General features: G+C 37.5%; 3 protein-coding genes across 3 annotated transcripts; 1 reads left to right on the forward strand and 2 right to left on the reverse strand.

Moving 5' to 3' along the window:
* The first annotated feature begins 5791 nt into the window (after positions 1–5791).
* LOC129809162 (uncharacterized) lies at positions 5792–6808 on the forward strand. Its single transcript, XM_055858973.1, has 2 exons — positions 5792–5815; positions 5875–6808. The coding sequence occupies exons 1-2, from the start codon at positions 5792–5794 to the stop codon at positions 6763–6765; spliced, it is 915 nt and encodes a 304-aa protein (XP_055714948.1). The 3' UTR covers positions 6766–6808.
* A 74-nt stretch (positions 6809–6882) lies between these two features.
* LOC129809163 (putative nuclease HARBI1) lies at positions 6883–8351 on the reverse strand. Its single transcript, XM_055858974.1, has 3 exons — positions 8138–8351; positions 7446–8084; positions 6883–7382 (listed from the first exon to the last, which is right to left on the reverse strand). Exons 1-3 carry the CDS (start codon positions 8232–8234, stop codon positions 6883–6885), a joined length of 1236 nt encoding a protein of 411 aa, XP_055714949.1. The 5' UTR covers positions 8235–8351.
* Positions 8352–12583: 4232 nt separating this feature from the next.
* On the reverse strand, positions 12584–13566 carry LOC129809164 (putative uncharacterized protein DDB_G0271982; the record flags this gene model as incomplete). The annotated part of the gene is made up of 2 exons (XM_055858975.1): positions 12584–13082; positions 13170–13566. Coding segments are annotated over 2 exons (896 nt in total), but the record flags the coding sequence as incomplete, so codon positions are not given.
* Between the last annotated feature and the right edge of the window lie 6897 nt (positions 13567–20463).

Consider the following 20463-nt stretch of genomic DNA (forward strand, 5'->3'; position numbering starts at 1 on the left):
TAAACTGTGAAAAAAGACATAAATAAATAAATAAAATAAAAAAAATATATATATTTAAAACAAAGGAAAAACGTAAAACAAAGACTCTGTGACTATTGAAAAAAAAAACATTGTGCATTTATACGTATTAACAATACAATTTCGAATAATTATCTGTGAATTTAAAAAATGCGTGTAATTAACTTTGAAAGTATTAGAGAGATGGAGGAAACACTCCAGAATATCTCTGATTTATGTGTCAGATTCTTTTTCGTATGCATATTATTACTGACACTGGTTATGATGTTATTGTTACGTGAATTTTCAAGAGTGAGATCGACCGATTGAAAAAAAAAATTACCAAAAAAATAAATAAAAGAAAACATAAAAACATGGGTGGTAGTTCTTCTAAGGAAGAAATTGTGATTGCGCAAAGTGGTGGAAGTGCAACATCTACTACAATAGAGGGATGTACAAAAATCGAGATAATGCTCGCTATTATCCTCATAGCATTACTAATTTTTGGAGGCATAAAAATTTTCAAATCATGCCAAAAACAAATTGACAACAAAATTCTGAAACAAGTGGTGGTCTATAAGACAAGGGAAGATGCAAACGCAATCAGTGCTTCTAATGCTAATTTAGCATAAATACACACGCCACCGTGGAATATGATACCCAGCCAGCATCGAGCACATAAAGAATGCATGGATGCACACGTTATCTTGGAAGACAACACCGGCTAGCATCGAATATCTGAAGACGCATTGCAAGCAGAAAATAACAACTCCCGATGCAATGGAAATGCGCTGCAATAACACCTCGTGGGATTACGGCTCGTCAACTTCTAAGAAGGCTCAGCGTCATCAAAATTGAAAAAAAAGGCATTTTATATTCTCGGCAGTAAACCAATTTATTGTACAACCTTAATTTGGTAAGCGAAAATCTTTTTAAATAATGGAATGACTCATTTAGAAACGGCTGAAAATATTTACCAAGAACTGAAAAAAGTTCTCTGTAGCCTGAAGAAAAATCCAACTGATCGTAATTACGCCCCTGATTATGTAACTAAAAAACGAATTTATGTGCAAGGGCTTCACGATAATTTTTTACTTTGTCACAAATCAATTATAAGAAATGCTAAACCCGAAGATTTGCAGTCTTTTATAGACAAAGGATTTTCAGAAAAAAATTTAGTTAGTAAAATCGACGAATTTTTGGATAGAATACAAGAAAGTATCGATCAAAAATCACTACCAGAGGAATTGTTATCGGAAGAAATAATAGAAGAAATCGAAACAATGTCGAATTTTACTTTTGAAACTGGATTGAAATTACCAACACTGACAGACGACAAAGACGAATTTTCTCTTAGAGACTTTTTAGACACTATTCAATCATATCACGATACCTTAAATACAGAAGGCAAAGTCCAATTTTTAAAATTCGTATGTTTAAATCGTGTCCAGGGAAAAGCAAAGACAAGATTGGGCGATTTATCTCAAATTTCAACTTTCAATGATTTAAAAAAAGAATTATTTTCGCGATGTGGAATAAGAGACACTGTTGATAGTCTGTACCAAAAACTAAGCACAGCACGTCAAGGACGCTCAACACTTGTTCAATTCACAGAGTACCTAGATTTGATCGCTTCCAAACTGACAAATTTAGAAATTAAAAAACAAGGAATTACTTCCGTTGAGGGACAAAATGCAATCCGTGAAACTATTAAATCACATGCATTACAATCCTTTAAAAGAGGAATTCATGAAGAACTTAAGGTTGCCGTTGAGGCAGCAAGACCAACATCTCTCGAAGATGCTCTGGCTATTGCTACTTCAACTAATACTAATAGAACAGGTTATGAGATAAATTTTTTGAATAAAAGAGGCAGAGGAAATCAAAACAGTCGAGAAAATTTTAGAGGAAGAGGTCGAAATTCTAATAACAATGCCCATCAAAACAACAATTATGACAATTCCAGGAGAAATAATTTCCAAAGGTATCAGAATGATCATTCTAATCAAAGAGGACAGTATAGAGGGAATAATTCGCATGGAAGAGGAAATTATCGTAACCAAACGAATGGTAGTAATTCTCGTGGTAATTATAATAACCGAAATTCAAATTTTCGTGTACGAAATTCTAATAATAATTATCAAACTTCCGCAAGCCAAAATAACACCCATTATGTGCGAGTGTGTGAACATGTGCCATCACCTCCGAGCATTTCTAATTGCACATGCAATCATTGTTTAAATCAACATGTTCAACAGGGTGGTTCTACTTCACGACAAAATGCAATTCACCTGGGAAACGCACTCCCGCACTCCTCAAATTGGGGGAATTGACGAGTTGCGGAAGTCATGGCGAAGAAAATATCTTCTCACATTTTTATAATTCTCCAGTTTCTAATGATAACTTATCACTTTTTATTGAATTAATTACTGATTATGGAGAAAACATAAATTTCTTAGTGGATACAGGTGCTACCCTGTCCACTATTAAGGAATCTAAATTGAATGCATTTTCGCGAGTAAATTTTTCTAATATTCATAATGTCAATGGAATTTCAGGAAATTTAAAAACATTGGGAACGATAAATTTAAATTTACACTGTCAAAATTTTTTAGGAACTTTTCTACACAATTTTCATGTTTTGCCAAATATTACAAATCTAAAATCTGATGGTATCTTTGGATCGGATTTTCTAAATAAATTTCAAGCAGACATTTTATACAATTCTATGAAATTAATACTAAGATGCAAAAGTCGAGTCTACGAAATACCATTTTTAAGTTCTCAAAATTCCTATGATTTTGATTTTTCACAACAACTTTATAATATTACTTATTTGAACCAAAATACAGTTCAAATAAATTCTCCAAACAGAATTCAAGAATTACTCTCTTTATTGAATTATGATAATTTAGACTACACTGAAAGAACACATGTTGAAAATATTTGTTCAAAATTTAACGATATTTTTAAACTTCCAAATGATAAATTATCAGTGTCAAATTTGGGTGAGCAGAAAATTTTCTTAAAGCCAAATACTCCTCCCCAATTCATTAAACAATACAGAATACCTTTTGCATACAGACAGGAAATAAACAAACAAATTGAGCAGATGATGAACGAAAATGAAATTGAGAATAGCCTATCTCCGTGGAATTGTCCTCTATTGGTGGTTCCTAAGAAATCCGTGGATAAAGCAAAGCCAGAATATCGCATAGTCGTCGATTATCGAAATTTAAATAAATATCTGGAAGAAGACAAATTTCCGTTGCCCAACATTAATGATATTTTAGATAATTTGGGAAATGCACGATATTTTACATGTCTTGACCTAAGCCAAGGTTACTATCAATTATCTCTTTCACCAGACGATAGAGAATATACTGCTTTTTCGACTGACTCTGGACATTTTCACATGACCCGATTACCGATGGGTTTAAAAACGTCTCCTGCTATTTTTTCTAGAGCTATGTCCACTGCATTATCTGGTTTAACTAACAAAATTTGTTTTGTATACCTCGATGACGTAATAGTTTTTGGAAATAATTTAAAATCACATACAGAAAATTTAGAAAAAGTCTTCACCCGTTTTCGAGAAATGAACCTTAAACTTCACCCCAGTAAATGTCGTTTTTTCCAAAAAGAAGTTCTTTATTTAGGCCATTTAATAACTTCAAAAGGCATTAAGCCAGACCCGTCCAAAACCAGAGCAGTTAGAGAATATCCGGCACCTCAAAATTCGGACGATGTAAGACGTTTTATCGCTTTCGTTAACTATTATCGGCGTTTCATTAATAATTTTGCAGAAATTGCATTACCTTTAAACGAATTATTAAAAAAAGACGTTAATTTTGTATGGACGCCACAATGTGATCAATCGTTTAATCTTCTAAAATCAAAATTAATCGAATCTCCTATTTTACAGTATCCTATTTTTCATGAAAAATTCATTTTACAAACCGACGCTTCAGGATACGCAGTCGGAGCTGTTTTACAAAATTTTGACGAAAGACCAATTGCATATGCTAGTAGGCCTCTTAACAAAGCCGAACGCAACTATTCAACGATAGAAAAAGAACTACTCTCCATCGTTTGGGCGTGCAAAATTTTTAAGCCATATTTATTGGGAAAAAAATTTACAATTAAAACAGATCACAGACCTTTAATTTATTTATTTTCATTTCCCGGCAATTCGTCAAGACTAACTAAATTCAGACTGACTCTCGAAGAATTTGATTTTAATATTGAATACATACCCGGTAAAAAGAATACTATAGCCGACGCTTTATCTCGTATTTCTATAGATGCTCAAGAATTAAAACAATTAACTATTAATGTAATGACTAGACAAAAAACTCGACAATTACAAGAAACGAACGTAACACAAGGGCAAATTCACGATGATGGACTTGATCAATCCATTGTTGAAGTTTTAAAACGTCCTAATAATATTGAAACAGCCGAAATAAAATTTTTCAATGATATTAGCGAAATAGGTGTGAACAAAAAATTATATTGTCCTGAAATTGAATTACAAAATAAAAAAAGCAATGATTTAAAAATATTTTTTGATCCCGAAAGAAAAATACTATGGATAAATGGAAAATTAATGATTGAAATGTCAACATTAAACGAGTTAAACTGTTCATGTAATGCAAGCCTAGCCTTCATTATGAAGATGAAACAGATTTTTCTCAATTTAAAAAATAAATATTACAATTTATATGCATATGCACTAATGAAAGATGAAATAAAAAGATTATGGGATCAAACTAAGAATAAAAACTTTGTACAAAGACATAATCAAAATGATAATCTAAAGAATGCACTAATGAATCTATTAAAGAAAATGACAATCGGTACCGATACAAAAATTTTGATTATACCAAATGCAATACGTATTGACAATAAAAAGGAACAGGAAATAATTCTAAATGAAGCACATTACTCATTGGTTGGAGGACACCCTGGAAAAACAAAAATGCTTAAGACTCTTAAATCTAGATATTTTTGGCCGAATATGTCACAAGATATTGAAAATTTAGTAAAGAATTGTTTAATTTGTAAAAAGAATAAAAATTTTAATAATTTTAAAACTCCTCTTAGTATCACTACAACAGCAAGTCAAAGTTTTGAAAAAGTCTTTTTGGACATTGTTGGGCCTATAATCAAATCAAATAACGTTTACATTTTGACATTACAAGATGATTTAACAAAATTCTCAGAAGCATTTGCCATTTCAACAAAGAAGCAAGTACTGTAGAAAAATCTTTGCCGAAGAATTTTTGCTAAGGTATGGCATTCCTCAGATGATTGTAACAGACCAAGGAAAGGAATTCATTAATAACATTTTTTCAAATCTTTGCAAATTATTTCAAATAACAAAACTAAATTCTACACCATATCACCACCAGACAATAGGATCTTTAGAGAACTCGCACAAACAATTAGGCGTCTATCTAAGATCCTATTCCTCACAAAATTGTCTGGATTGGGATAATTGGTTGAGATATTATAGCCGTACTCACTATGGCGTTGTTATCTCGTAATCTCCGTAATCTGTTATCTTGTTATAATTTTTCATTCATAAAATACATTACGAGAACATAACGAGATAATGGACTCTGGGGTGCGTAATCTTGTTATCTCGTAAAAATTTTATTTTATTAAGTACTAGCAGCTAACTTCATGCCTTTCCGAAAGCTTTCGGAGCTTTCAGAAAAAGCTAAAATTGAATGAGAAATGACATAACCTCAGAATTTGTGCTGTGTTTTGGTTCGCGCCGGACATTAAAATGGGAAAGAACACCGATCATTCTGTAAGTATTAATTTAATTCATCGGGAAAACATGTATGAACCAAATTGTAATCTTTTTAGGATGTGAAAAAGCGAGTAAGGAAGCACCCAGTCCGCAAATGGGATGACGAATGCATCAAGCTTATTTTGGAGCATTTAAAGGAGAATATCCCAATCGAGAAGCCAACAGCGAGGCAATATTATACGAGATTCTGCGACCTGTACCCTGAGCTCCAGATCGAGGATCCAGATTTAGTGCGTCAGAAGGTTGTGCACCTCAAGACAAAATATATCCAAGTTGAGCAGTGGCGCAACGAGTCGGGGAATGGAGTGAAAGACGGTGGAGAAACTATCAATGAAATACTGAACAGGAAATGTCCATTCTATACAGACTTGGATGAGATATTTTCCCAGAAAAAGAGTGTACGATTGCAGAGAATTCTCGACAGTGGCAATGATGGATCCGTCCAGCACTTTAGGGCATTTACACAAAAATCAGTGACCGCAAAACGTCCAACAACAACTGTGACCAACAACTCTAGCCAGATTGAAACCGTTGCACCCCATCGTCTTGAAAATTTTGTCCCTGCTGAGAGTCCCGGTGAAGATGAGGATATCGTAATTTCGTTGACTGATGTGAATCCAGGCACATCAAACATGGATGACAATCGCCGTGATATCTCGACATTCAGGAATAATTTAAGCAACTGTGCTGACCACTCACAACAGCTTGATGAACCTGATGACTCTGAAAGGAAAGCTTCAACTCAGATGCGGGTGGAGTTCGAGAAAGAAAAGCTCGCCATTGAGTCCAGCTTGGAAGACCGGCGACTCAGCCTCATGGAGATGGATATAAAAGCAAAGATCGAACTTGAGAAGCGCAAGCAGGAGTTTGACGAGAGGATCAGGTTGCAGGAACTGAAATACAAATATGGCATCACTGAAAATATTCCTCGAGACCTTGATTGTTGAGCAAAACCAAAGAGTACAAAATTTCTATCAAGTTTTTTTTTTAATTTTATTATTCATTTGTTCAAGAATTCTGTGATACATTTAAGGAGTGAAATAAACTTTGAAGTAATCTATTAATCAAATGTTTTGCAACATGTGTTCATATATGTACTGCCGTTTCCTCTCTGCAGCATCATTGCCAGCTGGCATCTGAAGCTCTTCTTCAATAGGATCATCATTGATTTCGCCAATATCATCAAACACGATTCTGTAGCCACGATCCATTTTGTATTTGAGGAGCATATTGTAGACTATGAAGCAGACCATCACCCAATTACAACAGTATGCATAATTTTCTTCTGTTCCAAGTCTGAATCGTAATTCCTTGAGACTTTGGAATGTTTCCTTAGCATCTCCAAAAACTTGCTCCACTCGTACACGATAGGATGAAAATATACGATTAAATTGTCGTCTTTCTTGCGCAGTCATGGCCCTGGAGTTTTGCCTATAGGGAGTGATTACTCTCTCCGTGCACTTGTAGGCTGAATCGGCAGCTATATATTCATCTCCGGTAAGAAATTCCTCCGTGCGTTGTCCAAGTTCAATGTTCACAAACATTCTGGCATCGTGGACACTCCCTGTGAACACAAAAAGAATCGATATTAAAAATCCAAAATCACTTGCAAAATTACAAGAATTACCTGGCACTCCCACCGCGAGATATCTCACCCTGAATCTGTGATCACACACGAGAGTGGCTTTGATCGAGTGTACTTTCTTCCGTGAATAATATGAGTCGGGATCATGGATGGGAGCTTCCGCGAGTTTAAACTCGGTCCCATCCATGTACCCGACACATAAAATCAACTCATCTGCCGTCTCTCGTGTGAGGATCCTTCTCTCCTCGGCATCTGGCCAATATAAATACTGAGGTTTTAGTCGTAAAATGGCCGAGAACACTCGTTGAGTGACCTTGTCCAGAGTTCCACCATCTCCAGTTCCCAACATAGCAGCAGTTTTTGCAAGAGATGCAGAATCACCGTAGCCTCCTAAGCGATATAACACTATTGCTAATTGCTTCTCGACAGGTAATTGCAAGCGCGCTCTCACAGTGAAGACTAGGTCATCAGTGATTTCATTCAGAATGAAGTCAAATTCTTCCCGTGACACACGCAACATTTGAAGAAATCTTGATGGATCATACTGAGGCAGTATTCTCTCATACCAGGCACTGGATTTCGGCACTCTTGTCCTGTACAAATATCGATGAGTAATCATGATTAATAATCCCTCCATAAGACGGTCAATCGCGGCTTCCATCAAATCATCTCGAACTTGTCCTAGAAAATTCATTGGGTAAAAATTGTAATTTTGTAGGGAGTCAATTTCTTACCTGTCCTTTCTTCTTCCTCATTCACATCCAAGAGATCGCAGATTGCCTCCTGCTCCAAGAAATTGATAAAACGCTGTTTATTGTACTTACGACTCATTGTGACGACAAACACCAAAATGTAAACAAAAAAACTTAAAAAGATTACGAAACGTCAAAGTGACCAAACTTTTGCCACTCACGATGATGGCCTTAACAGCCCTTAACAGATTACAGATTACAAGATAACAACGCCATAGTGAGTACGGCTTATGTTTTTTGTTATAATAACAGAGTCCATTTAAGTACGGGGTACACACCCTTCGAACTCATGTATGGGAAAAAGTGTGAGTTGCCTAGTAAATTGAAAGGTTACGGCACTCTGATCCTATTTATAATTTGGAAAATTACGTTAATGAACTCAAATTACGACTAAAAATAGCACACGACGATGCAAAATATAATTTAATTGAGTTAAAGAAAAAACGAAAACTTGAATATGACAAAAAGTGCAGAGACCAAACTTTAAATATTGGAGATAACATATTGTTAAAAAATTAAATTGGAAAAAAACTAGACCCTATTTATGTTGGACCCTATGTCGTTACCAACGTCATTGAACCAAATTGTCAAATAAAAATTGGAAATCGACTTGTTATTGTCCATAAGGATAATGTGAAGAAGATTCTCTAAAAAAAAAGGGTGAAATGGTATGCTAAGGATTAGTTTAAACAATTATGTTACCTTAATTTTTAAATTAAAACTAGTTTATATTTAAACAAAGATCGATCTTTTTAGTTTATTATGGAAATTTTAGTTTAGTTTGGAAACATTTAGTTTAGTTTGTAAAGTAAGTCTTTAACTAAATCTCTTACTCAAATCTTTAGTTTCTAACTTCAAAATTTTTTCAATACATTGTCATAAAACAAGTTTATTATAGTTATTATTTTAAATCTAAACTTCAAATTAATAATAAAATTCAAATTATTCTAGACATTAAGATATTTGAAGAAATAACTAGAGTAAGGAAGCAATTTTCAAGGGGAAAGGTGTGGTAGTATATGAGTATAATAAAAGTAATTGAATGCAAGTAGATGCAATCAATGGTCTGATATGTGAAGAAAAGAAGATTTGTTTTAGTCGTGTAGAGAGAAGCGAAGGAGTAACAATAAAGAATTAGCATAAGGAAAGTGAATGTGTTTTAATTAGTGTCTCGTGAGCCACCACCAGAAATAAACACAATTCAGGTCCATTAGTGCGCTCTTCCCATGGGTATACTAACATTTTGGTCCTATTAGACAAATTTACAAAGTTTGTCTTACTGTTTCCGTTGCGAAACGCTAAGACTCCGGCGTTAGTACGGGTCCTTAATGACCATGTGTTTAATGTGTTTGGTTACCCTCGTTGCATATTGACGGATAACGAAGTACAGTTCGAATCGAGGGAGTTTAAAACCTTTCTTGAAAAATGTAAAGTAACGCATTACAAAACCCCTTACTATCATCCGCAATCAAATCCGACTGAACGGGTCAATCGCACGATCATTTCATCTATACGTGCTTTCATACAGCGCGAACACAAAGAATGGGCAGAACATCTCCATGAAATTCAGGCAGCCATTAATTCATCCGTCCATGAGGCATCAAAATTCTCGCCGTATTATCTTAATTTCGGCCAAAATATGGTTACCTCTGGCGATCAGTATGATACAATCGATGTTAACCCACCTTTACCCGTCGATGTTCGGATGGGGGAGCTAGCGAGTGCTCGTGGGGCTGTTGGCCCGCGTTTGCGTAAAGCGCACGAAGATTCTGCGCGTAATTATAATTTGCGTACACGTGACCATCAGTTCTCTGTGGGAGATCTTGTCTGGCGCCGTAACTTCCTACCATCTGACGCGGCTAAGGGAACCCAGCATAAATTCTTTCGTTGGATTAAATGCCAGGTAATTTCTGTGCACGGTAATACTTACCAGTTACGCGATTTAGATAGCAATAAAATTGGAAAGTATCATAAAAAGGACATTAAACCGGATTGAGGTTCTATTCATTGTTTTGTAATTCGTCTTTCGATTTGATGACTATGTATCGGAAGGATAAGCCAATAATGAAGATCAGGGAAATCTAATGTATTTTACAGAATCTATCCTTGAAAAGGGTTGGACGTCGAGATGATCTCTTGTTTGAGACATGTGAAATCTTCATAATTCTCGATCTTCTGGTGGTTTAAAATTGGGATGTATTTAATGAAGGAAATCGTCTTGAGTATCCTTTCGCTGTAGTCGGCCGCTACAGTGACCTCAATGTGAGAATTAGGGACGCAAGGGACGAGGACAAGCGTACCCTGGGGAATTGGGATGGAGGTTTTTGGGATGCAGTGGGGCCGGTATCATCACTCTTTTCTTCTTGGAAGGAAGTGCCTCCTGTATCCTGACTTATACTTTCTTCTTTCCATTCACTAGGTAGCTGTCCTATCCTTCCATTTGTCTTTTCCCCAATCCAACCCTAGAAATTTCTGTCAAAAGCCAGCACAAGTATTCAATCTAGATCGAGGATGTGGTCAAGAGTGTTTGAGCCTATGTCAGAAACATATTTTCGCGGAATTAATTGTAATTTACCACTCTCCAGTAGGTTTTTTCTATTACAAAATGTATCTATTTTTCTATTTTTCCATCTTGAACAAAAAAATTTAAATCCCTATATAAAAAAAATCTATTTAAATATATATAAATATATCTTCGTTATCATGCTCAGGCATGAAGACAATGCAAATTTAGCATCGAACTTTATTAAAATTTTCAAATCAAAAATATATAACAGTCGAAGCTGCTTGAAAGTTCCCATTGGTAACTCAGTTACAAATACAGCATTGGCAACAACTTTACTTTAGTAAAGGGGGCAACGGAAGAAGCATCCCACTATGTGGTGGCGCTCTCAGTCAATTTAAAGTATTGACAATTTCTGCCAATATTATCAGAGTTTCGCATAGACGAACTCTTTAAACATTTTTCTCATAGTGAGCCTGCAACTTTATTATCAACAATGCGGGGCCCCTATGGTCTAACGCCATCGGATGGTAGCCATCCAGTTCTAGATAACAGGCCACATTCATTACATTCCATTTCAAAATTTAATTAAAATCTCAATAGGACATTAGACTTAACTTTGTGAGGAGAGGACTTATTGGTCACGTAAAGCTGGAATTCATTCCAATGCGATTTTTCCGTAAGATCAAGGTTTGCTTGGTTCCACTCAAGATCATATGATCCGAAATAGTAGCAATACAGGTGCATTCCTCTATGCCAAATAGCCTACCCCTTTCCTCAAAGTGCCTCGTGAAGGGGTTGCGGAATTTCGTGAGTGAGGAGGTTTGATGGTTTGGCTGGTGGTGATTCCAGGTGACCCGGTAGGGGGGATGCTATACCATATACCAGGGTTAAATTCAAGTATCTACTTGCTGGGAAAGTACTGGGAATCAAGTGAGTACTATAAAAGGAAGAATTGCCAAAGGCTTTATCTGATGATGTCATCGAAGTCGAATCGGAAGTTCGAAATATATGGTTTCGGTTCTAGTTTTAGTTTTTCAATTATATTTTTATGGCGCCCATATTTTCATTTTTTTTCCTTAGTCCACGTGACTCCATTTTTCTTTTTTTTCATTTTTTTTCTTTTTCCAAGTAAGGGGAGATGTTGCGAGTAAATATAAAATTTTGAAAATTTTCCCTCCTTATCTCTATAATTACTCGCGCCGCAAAATTTGTTAATCGAGGGTAACAATTTTGTGTGACTTCCGTGTCGAAGTAAATGTCCCGTTGTGTGATGGGAGAGCACACGATGGACCAGGAATTTAGTCAGTCAGTGCCCAACTCTAAGAGTGTCTATATCACCCCACAGGAGCCCACGATTACCCCATCACCGACGCTGGAAGGAGCCCCGAAGAGGCCATAGCGCCCCAAGGAAAAAGTGTGTGCTGTCCCAGAAGTGCCCGAGATACCCAAGAAAAGATCGCGAATAATGTTCAATATTAGTAGTGCAAAATATTGTAAATTCATTTAATAATACAAGTGCGATTGTGAAGAGAATTTTCCCTTTTTTTCATTTTCCACGAGGAGGCCAGAGGCCACGTTTCAGACACTGGTTGGCGTCTAGAATTAAGTTGGAAGGCCGTTTCGGGGGACACTGCGCGCTCACTCTTCTGGGCCTAGTGGCAATCCTTGCCGGGATCTCTACAGCCGATTCTCTTGGGGGCACTGCAGTAGTGGGTGTCTTCGGATGGCCGTTGTGCTCTATCCGGGCTTCCTCCTTGGATCTGGAGTTCCTCTCTTGGACGGCTGGAGATGATTTCCTGGCTTGACTTCTGCAGGGTTCAACGATGAGTGGCTGGCTTGATCTCTCCTCTATCTGAGATGGCACTTGTTTAAAGTGGCTTCTTTCTGGAGGGAAAAGAGACGCGTAGCAGATCCTCTGGCGTTCAACTCGCTTTCCTCTCCTTTCCTCTGGTGATAATGATGCCTGGTCCGCTACTGTGGGAGAAGAAGATGCATAGCCAGACGCGCGCTGTTGAGTCCGTCGTCCTCTTCCCGCTCTTGGTGACAATAAAGTTCTTTCTCTCGCTAAAGTAGACGGAGAAGTATGACGGAATGCCCGTTGTTGGCTCAGTCCCCTTCCTCGTGTTGACGGAGTCCGTGGAGCTGATGTGGAGTTTCTCCTTGTTGCTGGTGTGGGAGATATTCGACGGGATGTTCGCCTCTCGCTTCCTCGCGCTGGTGGTGAGGGAGACACGTAGCGTGATCCTCTCCTCTCTCTTGCTGGTGGTGAGGGAGACACGTGGTGCGATCCTTTCCTCTCTCTCTTCCTCGCGCTGGAGGTGATGGGGAGACGTAGTGCGATCCTTTCCTCTCTCTTCCTCGCGCTGACGGTGATGGGGAGATACACCGTGGTGCTCCTCTCTCGTTTCCTCCCGGGGAATGCTGGAGATGGCGTCGTTCTTCCCACTCGAATCTTCCCTGGGGCGATCTATCCTTCCTACTTTCGCTTCCGTGGGAAAATCTCTCTACTCTTGGTCGTCCCCGGAAGCGCTCCTCACTCCTACGGAGCTTTCGTCCGTTCTCTTCTCTCCAGCGAAGCTCTTCTCGGTGCGCCACGTTGATTGGGCAGCCTCCCGCCGTGGAATAACCTTTCCCTCGCCGGGTGATTGGGCAGCCTCCCGGCGTGGAATAAGTTTTCCGTCGCTGGGTGATTGGGCAGCCTCCCGGCGTGGAATAATGCTTCCCTCGCTGTCCGCTGACTTTGGCTGCTCGATTGTCCTCGCTTCTGATGGGTGATCCTCTTTGCTGCTGGATGGTTCTTTTGCTGCTGGCTCCTTCCTGGGGCTCCGACGAATTGAACTCTCGATTGCTGCGCTGCTCTTTTTATACTGAAATTCTAACGGTGCCTTTTGCACTCGTCCCCACTCTAGGGTTGAAGCACATGTTGCGCCAAAAACTAAAATTGTGGGAAATCTGCTCCTCCGCAGCGCCCTCGCGTAGCAAACACTAGTAATTGTTATCGCATATTTTAAAAGCAATCAACGGTCACAAGCACGTGCTCATTTTTTACGCGGTGATTTTATTTCTTTCCTTTGCAATCAAGGTTCGTTACAATATTATAGGATATGCCTGATTTTTATTTCGAGCTTGGAATTTCTGTAATAGCATGTATTTTATTACATATATATTTCCACTTATATAATAATAATAATAATAATAATAATTTATTGCCAATCTCCATTTTTTGCGTCTGCCGCCGACTTCAAAACCGACTTCCCCGGGTAAGACGGCAGAAAACCCCGGATCACTAGTCGTATAAGCCGCTGATGATATTACAATAAGTGATATAACAAAATAACTATAACAGTGTAAAACAAATTAAAGTTTACATAGCATTAACAAATTGTAAAAAAATACAGCAAACATTGACAGTCATCGTGGCGAAAAAATGGAGAGGAGATCAGCAGCTGGACTCCGTGAAGGAGTACGTATCGCTGCCGACGAGTCAAAAAGAAACTATAGAATAGGGAAAAAAAAAATATAACACAAAAGACGATTTAACCAAAATGCAAGAGGAATTGTGATAAACACATTAATAGGGAAACAACGAGGGAAAACAACATTTACGTAAAGAAAGCATAGAAAAAGGGATTTCATTAAATTCATAAGGAAGTAGTAATTATAAATTATGAAGCAAAAGACACCCCAATAACATATGGGATTGGGAGAGACAAAGCACCAAGCGAGCGATCAGGCGCCCCGTTGCCAGAGGGTCCTAGGGGTCAAAGCCCCCCGCCGCCGCCGAACAGCAGACAAACCCGGCTGCACCCCGGCACTCCCAGACCTCAGAGTGGACCATAATGATCTCCACTTTACACAGGTGTGGGCAAAGGAGAGGCATAAGGCCCGGAGGAGATCCCACAAAGTAGAAGGCATCAAAAGGGGCTCTGGTTGTACACCTAACATTAAGTCCGGGACGCCGTACACCATAGGTACCACCCGGAAATCGCCGCAAACCAATGAATAGCGGGAGGCGAAAACCCCCAAAACCATAACACAGGAAAGACGCACTTACGATCGCTCCGCCCTGTACCACCTCCATAAGACATCATAGACACCACCCAAGAATCCACGTAGATTTACAGATGTCTCACGCAGATCCGAAGGCAGAGAGTTGAAATAGACAGGCGCTGAATAGAGATAAAATCTCTTGAAAAGCTCGGTTCGAGGATGCGGAACAGATGCCAAAACCCCCAAACGAGAGGGATACAATCTGCGTGAGCCAAAATAACCTCCTCTATCATAGAAAAAACGTAAAGTTTTGTATTTATATATATAATTGAAGGGAAGGATTCCTAACTCAATGAAACCATGCCATATTGAGTCTCTTTTACCCTTCCTAAGTACAGCCCTGACCCCAGATCTTTGTGCCATGACAATAGATCTCAAAGACGTAGGAAATGTTCCACCCCATGCGACAATGCCGTAGGTCATGCGAGATTCAAGACACGCGAAATAGAATTGACGGGTCAAAGATGGGGGACAAAATTTCGATAAAACGAACAGTTTGCTAATTACGGGCAGGAGCGATTTCTTCAACTGAGTTATATGTGGTTTCCAAGAGAGACCCTCATCCACTACAACACCCAGGTACCTCATCTCACCAACAAAGGACACACTAACGCACAAACTGCCGCAATTTTGCCCCAAGCAGGCAGGTGAATGACACACAACCTCTCGGGGACAATCATCTGCACGACAGCGAAAACGGACGCCTCTAGATTTACTACTTAAAACCATTTGATGAGAGTCCAGCCATAGTCTAACACGTCTCAAATCGCGATCAAGAGCTTCATGCACTTCCCCCCAATTAGGTTTTCTATATACAATCGCAATGTCGTCAGCATATGCAATTACATTTCCCTCCAATTCAAGCCCCAAGAGACCATTAATATAAACTAGGAATAATATGGGGCCAAGAACTGTACCCTGAGGCACACCACATGAGACCACACGAGAATTACTGAGATTATTACCAATACGAACAGCCTGAGCTCTTGATGAGAGATATGACTTAAACAGATCTAAAGGAACTTCATTTATCCCACACGAGTATAGTTTCCCTATGAGTATCTCATGACTTACAGTGTCAAATGCTTTGGTGAGGTCCAAAAAGACTGCAGCAACACATTGACCCTCATTTACCCCCTCATATATATCCGACATGACAGACATGATTGCATTCTCAGTACTGAGACCCTCCCTAAAACCGAACTGCAATGAACTAAGGAAATTAGTTAGAGCAAAAAAACTCAATAAGCGACTTCTAAGAATCCTTTCAAAGACTTTCGAGAAAATCGGTAGCAGGGATATCGGTCGATAGTTTCCGGCATTTTTCCTATCACCTTTTTAAAAATAGGTACTACAATAGCACTCTTTAAACATTCAGGAAAGACCCCAGATGCAAAACAGTCATTTATCAGTCTACTTAGAATACTTGCAATATTGAAAGACATCATCTTAATGCAATTAGTGGAGATGCCATCTACTCCGGACGATCTCTTATTCGTTAACCCATTAATCGTTGCAAATACTTCAGACGGATCCGTGGGAAATAGAAAGAAACTATTACGATGCTCGGGACTTTTAACATCTGAAGGTGGATATGAATCCGAACACATACTATTAATAATCGCGAGCGGGGCAGTAGCAAAAAAGTCATTCATATGATTAGCAATCAGCCCAGTATCTGTCAAAGATGTACCGTCAACTATCAATCTGTCAAGAGATACCCTATCACTAAAATTTCTGCCAGTAAGCTCATTCATAAGATTCCACTGCTTCCACGACTGTTCACGCCAAAAGACATTTCCTATTTTTATCCGTAGACACTTCCCACAGTATTTAGCTATTGGGTGACATATCGATGCAGCAGTCATCAATGATTTGCCCATCTCATTTTTTCCCCTCTCCATAACGAACTTTTCTTTCTTTTCTTAGTAGAGAAGAAGAACTTTCTTCTTCTCTACTTCCTGTTTTCTGCAAGTTCAAGTCAAATGCAAAAAAGAAATGGCAAAGCGTCCCAGGTTTGCGAAATGCTCGAACTCACGAGAAAGTTCTCTTCGTTAGCATATTTTTTGTACGCACATAGGGTTACTGAAGATTTAATCGTGTTTATAGACAATGAGAAAGCCATTAAGAAATTATTTGACCCATTCCTTACCATGGTATTATACATCATACGCAAACTGAGTGATTTTAGATGACTTATTCTTGGGTAATTGTTATCTGAATTGCTGTAGGGAATGAATTCTTAGCTACTTTAGTCCTTCAATTAATTGGAAATACATTTTGTTGTTCTTTTCTCGCTTTGTGGAAAGTCATGCAAATTTTTGCACAAAATGGCGGAAGAAAAATTTGGCATCCCGTCGAATTTGTTCAAATTGGCCTTCAGTCTCTTTCTTAATTTGAATTCCGGTTGCCAATTTGTGTTCTTGGATAGTTACTCTATCTAGATCAATGGAGTTTGCAAAGAATTAATGTAAAGAATTTAAATTCAGTGACCGACAAGACGTGTCTTTGACAGTGGCTCCCCGCGCCCCCATAATAGATAAAAATTCTTTCTTTTTAAAATAGGGGATATAAAATTGTACAAAAATCGGTACTTAACCGGTTCATTACCGATTGTGACCGATGCAGACGGGTTCGACATTGCAGTACCTTTCCAAAAAATCCAAATTTAACTAAATCGGTTAACCAATGGGCCTCCAAAAGTAGTTGACCTTTGACTTTCAATAATTCAAAATGGTGAATTTTCCGGTCATAAGTATATTTGAGCGAAATGTTCACCTAGACTAGCTCTAAAACATATCCCAAGTGGCAAAAATTTACTATAGTGCAAAAATGAGGTAAAAGAAACGTTTGTTGCACGTCACTCAAGTTACCTCAAGTTGCAAAGAGTCGAGGAAACCTTATGACCTAAGTATAACGTTTTGTCTACTTAAAATATTAACGTCAGACTTGCTGTATCATAATAACGTCATTTTTTCGTCGTTTTTTTCTCAAAATATTACGTAACTATTTGTAAGAAAATTTACGTGCACATAACGTAATTTTGTCACTGTTCTCTTTCAATACTCTCAGCCCTATAAATAGAATATCTACAGCTCTTTAAACGTTTAGAAATCACAATATAAGAATATTAGGTTATAGAATAGCTTAAAAATAAAATGTAATATTGGATTGTCTTGTATTTAATAAATGTGTGATAAAATTTTTCGTTCTTGCAAATATTTTGCAAACGAATTATTTTCTCACAAGGGAGGTCATCGAGTCATCAAATTCTGATTGGGTTCATATTAAGAACATAGACGGGGATGGGCATCATAAGGATTGTGTCATACTCAAAAAGTGCTAAATTTTTTTTCCTTTAAGAAAAGCGCCCAAAATAATTGCATGAAAAACTGTATATGATAAAGAAAGTTCTAGAGACAGCATATGCAGCAGTGGCGCAGCAGGCAAGCGGACGGTGTTTATATCGCAAAGGTCTCGAGTTCGATTCTTGCTTAGCGCCGTTTTATTGTTTATTTTTTTTTCATTTCTATTATTTTTTTTATTCAGATATACATTTATTTATCGTTTTTTAATCACTGGCCGTTTTTTTTATCATTAATATCGCAATATTTGCTTTGCACTGTAATATGCTCCTAATATGAATGTTTAACTAAAGCAGCGTTTTTAAAAGCTCTTTTACGCGTTTGCTGATTTTATTTCTTTTTAAAGGAATAAAAATTAAGAATTCATCCTCATATGATCTTATTTGTCCTAGATATACATAGTGTTATTTTTATTTATTTTTTAAATCATTTGCCTAAGCAATGTGTCTTGCAAAATATATCATAGGGCACTCAATGGGTCAAGTGGTAGAGCACTCGCTCTGTGATGCAAGTGTCCCGGGTTCGAATCCCCTTTAGGTCACCAGGAATTTTTCTGGCGTTAAAGGTGTTCGGATTGCATCCAGTGAGCTTCACTACACTTGATTCCACGGGGCATGGGACTGACAATCTCATCCCGTATAAGAAAAAATAATAATGCGTGTCTAGAAATCCCCTTGCGGGAAGGCCTAAGTTCCTCTATGGAATGTTGTGCCAGCATTATTATATTATTATTACGTTGCTTATTCGGGTAGCGGTGTGTTTTAACCTAAGAAGTTAGAGATAGTGACCTGAGGTTCTAGGAGGACTCTCATAAAGTCGATTCAAGCATTGTAGATATTATAAAATATTTCAGAAGTTTAAAGTACCTTTTTTTGTAGAAAACTAAAAGAAACAACGCTTTTTAGTTTTCGAAAATGGCATTCCATTACGTTCCTGGACGTAAAGCGTGTTCTCAGCCTTTCACTAACGAAGAAAAATTTAAAATAAATTTAAAAGAAAGCAATTGTTTTCTTAAAAATCAAGTAAAATTAAATTGATACAACAAAATAAAATATTTTCAACATTTTAAAAAATCGATCATATTTATTTTGTATAGTGGTTTTTAAAAATTTAACACAAAATTGTGAAATTTTATTCTTATTTTAATTTATTTCGAAAAAAAAACAGGACAATCTGTCCTCTCTATTAAAGTTTCTTCCAAACATTTATGATTGTTATGTTGGATTTGAGGACTAAATGTACGCCACATGATTCAAGCGGAGGCAGCCAAAATCTCGAAAGCCAAAATCCCGAAAATCAAAATCCCGAACGCCATAATCCTAAAATGGGATGAAATTATATGGAGGATAATGTGTAGAATAAGTTCCCAAGACACAGAAAATTTTCCTTTGCCTCCACAGCATACGCGAGTGCAATGAGTGCAATAGTGGGAGTAGCCATGACACTTTTAAAAATTTGGGATTTTGGCTTTCAGGATTTTGACCGGAACCCGATTCAAGATAATCCCTTCAAAATAAAATATAAATTTATGTATATAAATTTTCCCGTTTTCATTAAAAATTTTTATAAACGTAACGTAATTTCCAGAAATTTTTCTTATCTGCAAGTGTCTAAAATTATTTTATAAAAATCTATATTATTATCCTATGAGCGTTAAAAGAATCCGTCTTTGGAATACAAGAGATGTCGCAAGACTTTCCGCGGACGCGGACACAATTTTGTTGGGATGAGTGCGCCATAAGATTTTGTTGCGCGCGAATTCAAAATTTTCAGAGTGACTTTAAATTCCGTTTTTCATGAAATCTAATTACTTATGAAATTTATTTTTATGACCAAAAAGTTGTAACAATATGTCAGAAATTATAGGGAATAGTTAAAAAAAATTTCAGAAAATTTTTAGAATTATTCCATTGAAAAATTATCAAATATCAGATTTTTTCTGGTCAGGTGATATTTTAAATCGATATTTGATAATATCTCTATCGGTAAACGGCATCGGCATATTCAATATAATAAATAAAATCAATGAAATCCCGCGATATTTGCGCGCCGATTATTGAAATATTTTCAGTGAGAGATTTCATGATAGAATTATGCGTCATGGAAATAAAAAGAGAACGAAGAAAAATAAGCTGTGGAGTAGAAAGAGACGAATAGAAAAGAGGTAAGAAGCGACGTTCAACTAACGTATCACCATCGTTAGTGAACTTACCAAAATGGTAAGTAGTGTCGCTTCGCTTACCTCTTTATAACGTGGAGGTTATTCCCCACTTCGAAAGTATGACGTGCGGGTGCACCAAATTATTACTATTACCATACGATAACCATAACGTCATACTGACACATTTTTGCCACTTGGGATCCGAAAATCATTGAAAAAGCTTGGG

This window comes from Phlebotomus papatasi, unplaced genomic scaffold (genome assembly GCF_024763615.1).
Source record: "Phlebotomus papatasi isolate M1 unplaced genomic scaffold, Ppap_2.1 HiC_scaffold_384, whole genome shotgun sequence".
NCBI lineage: Eukaryota > Metazoa > Arthropoda > Insecta > Diptera > Psychodidae > Phlebotomus > Phlebotomus papatasi.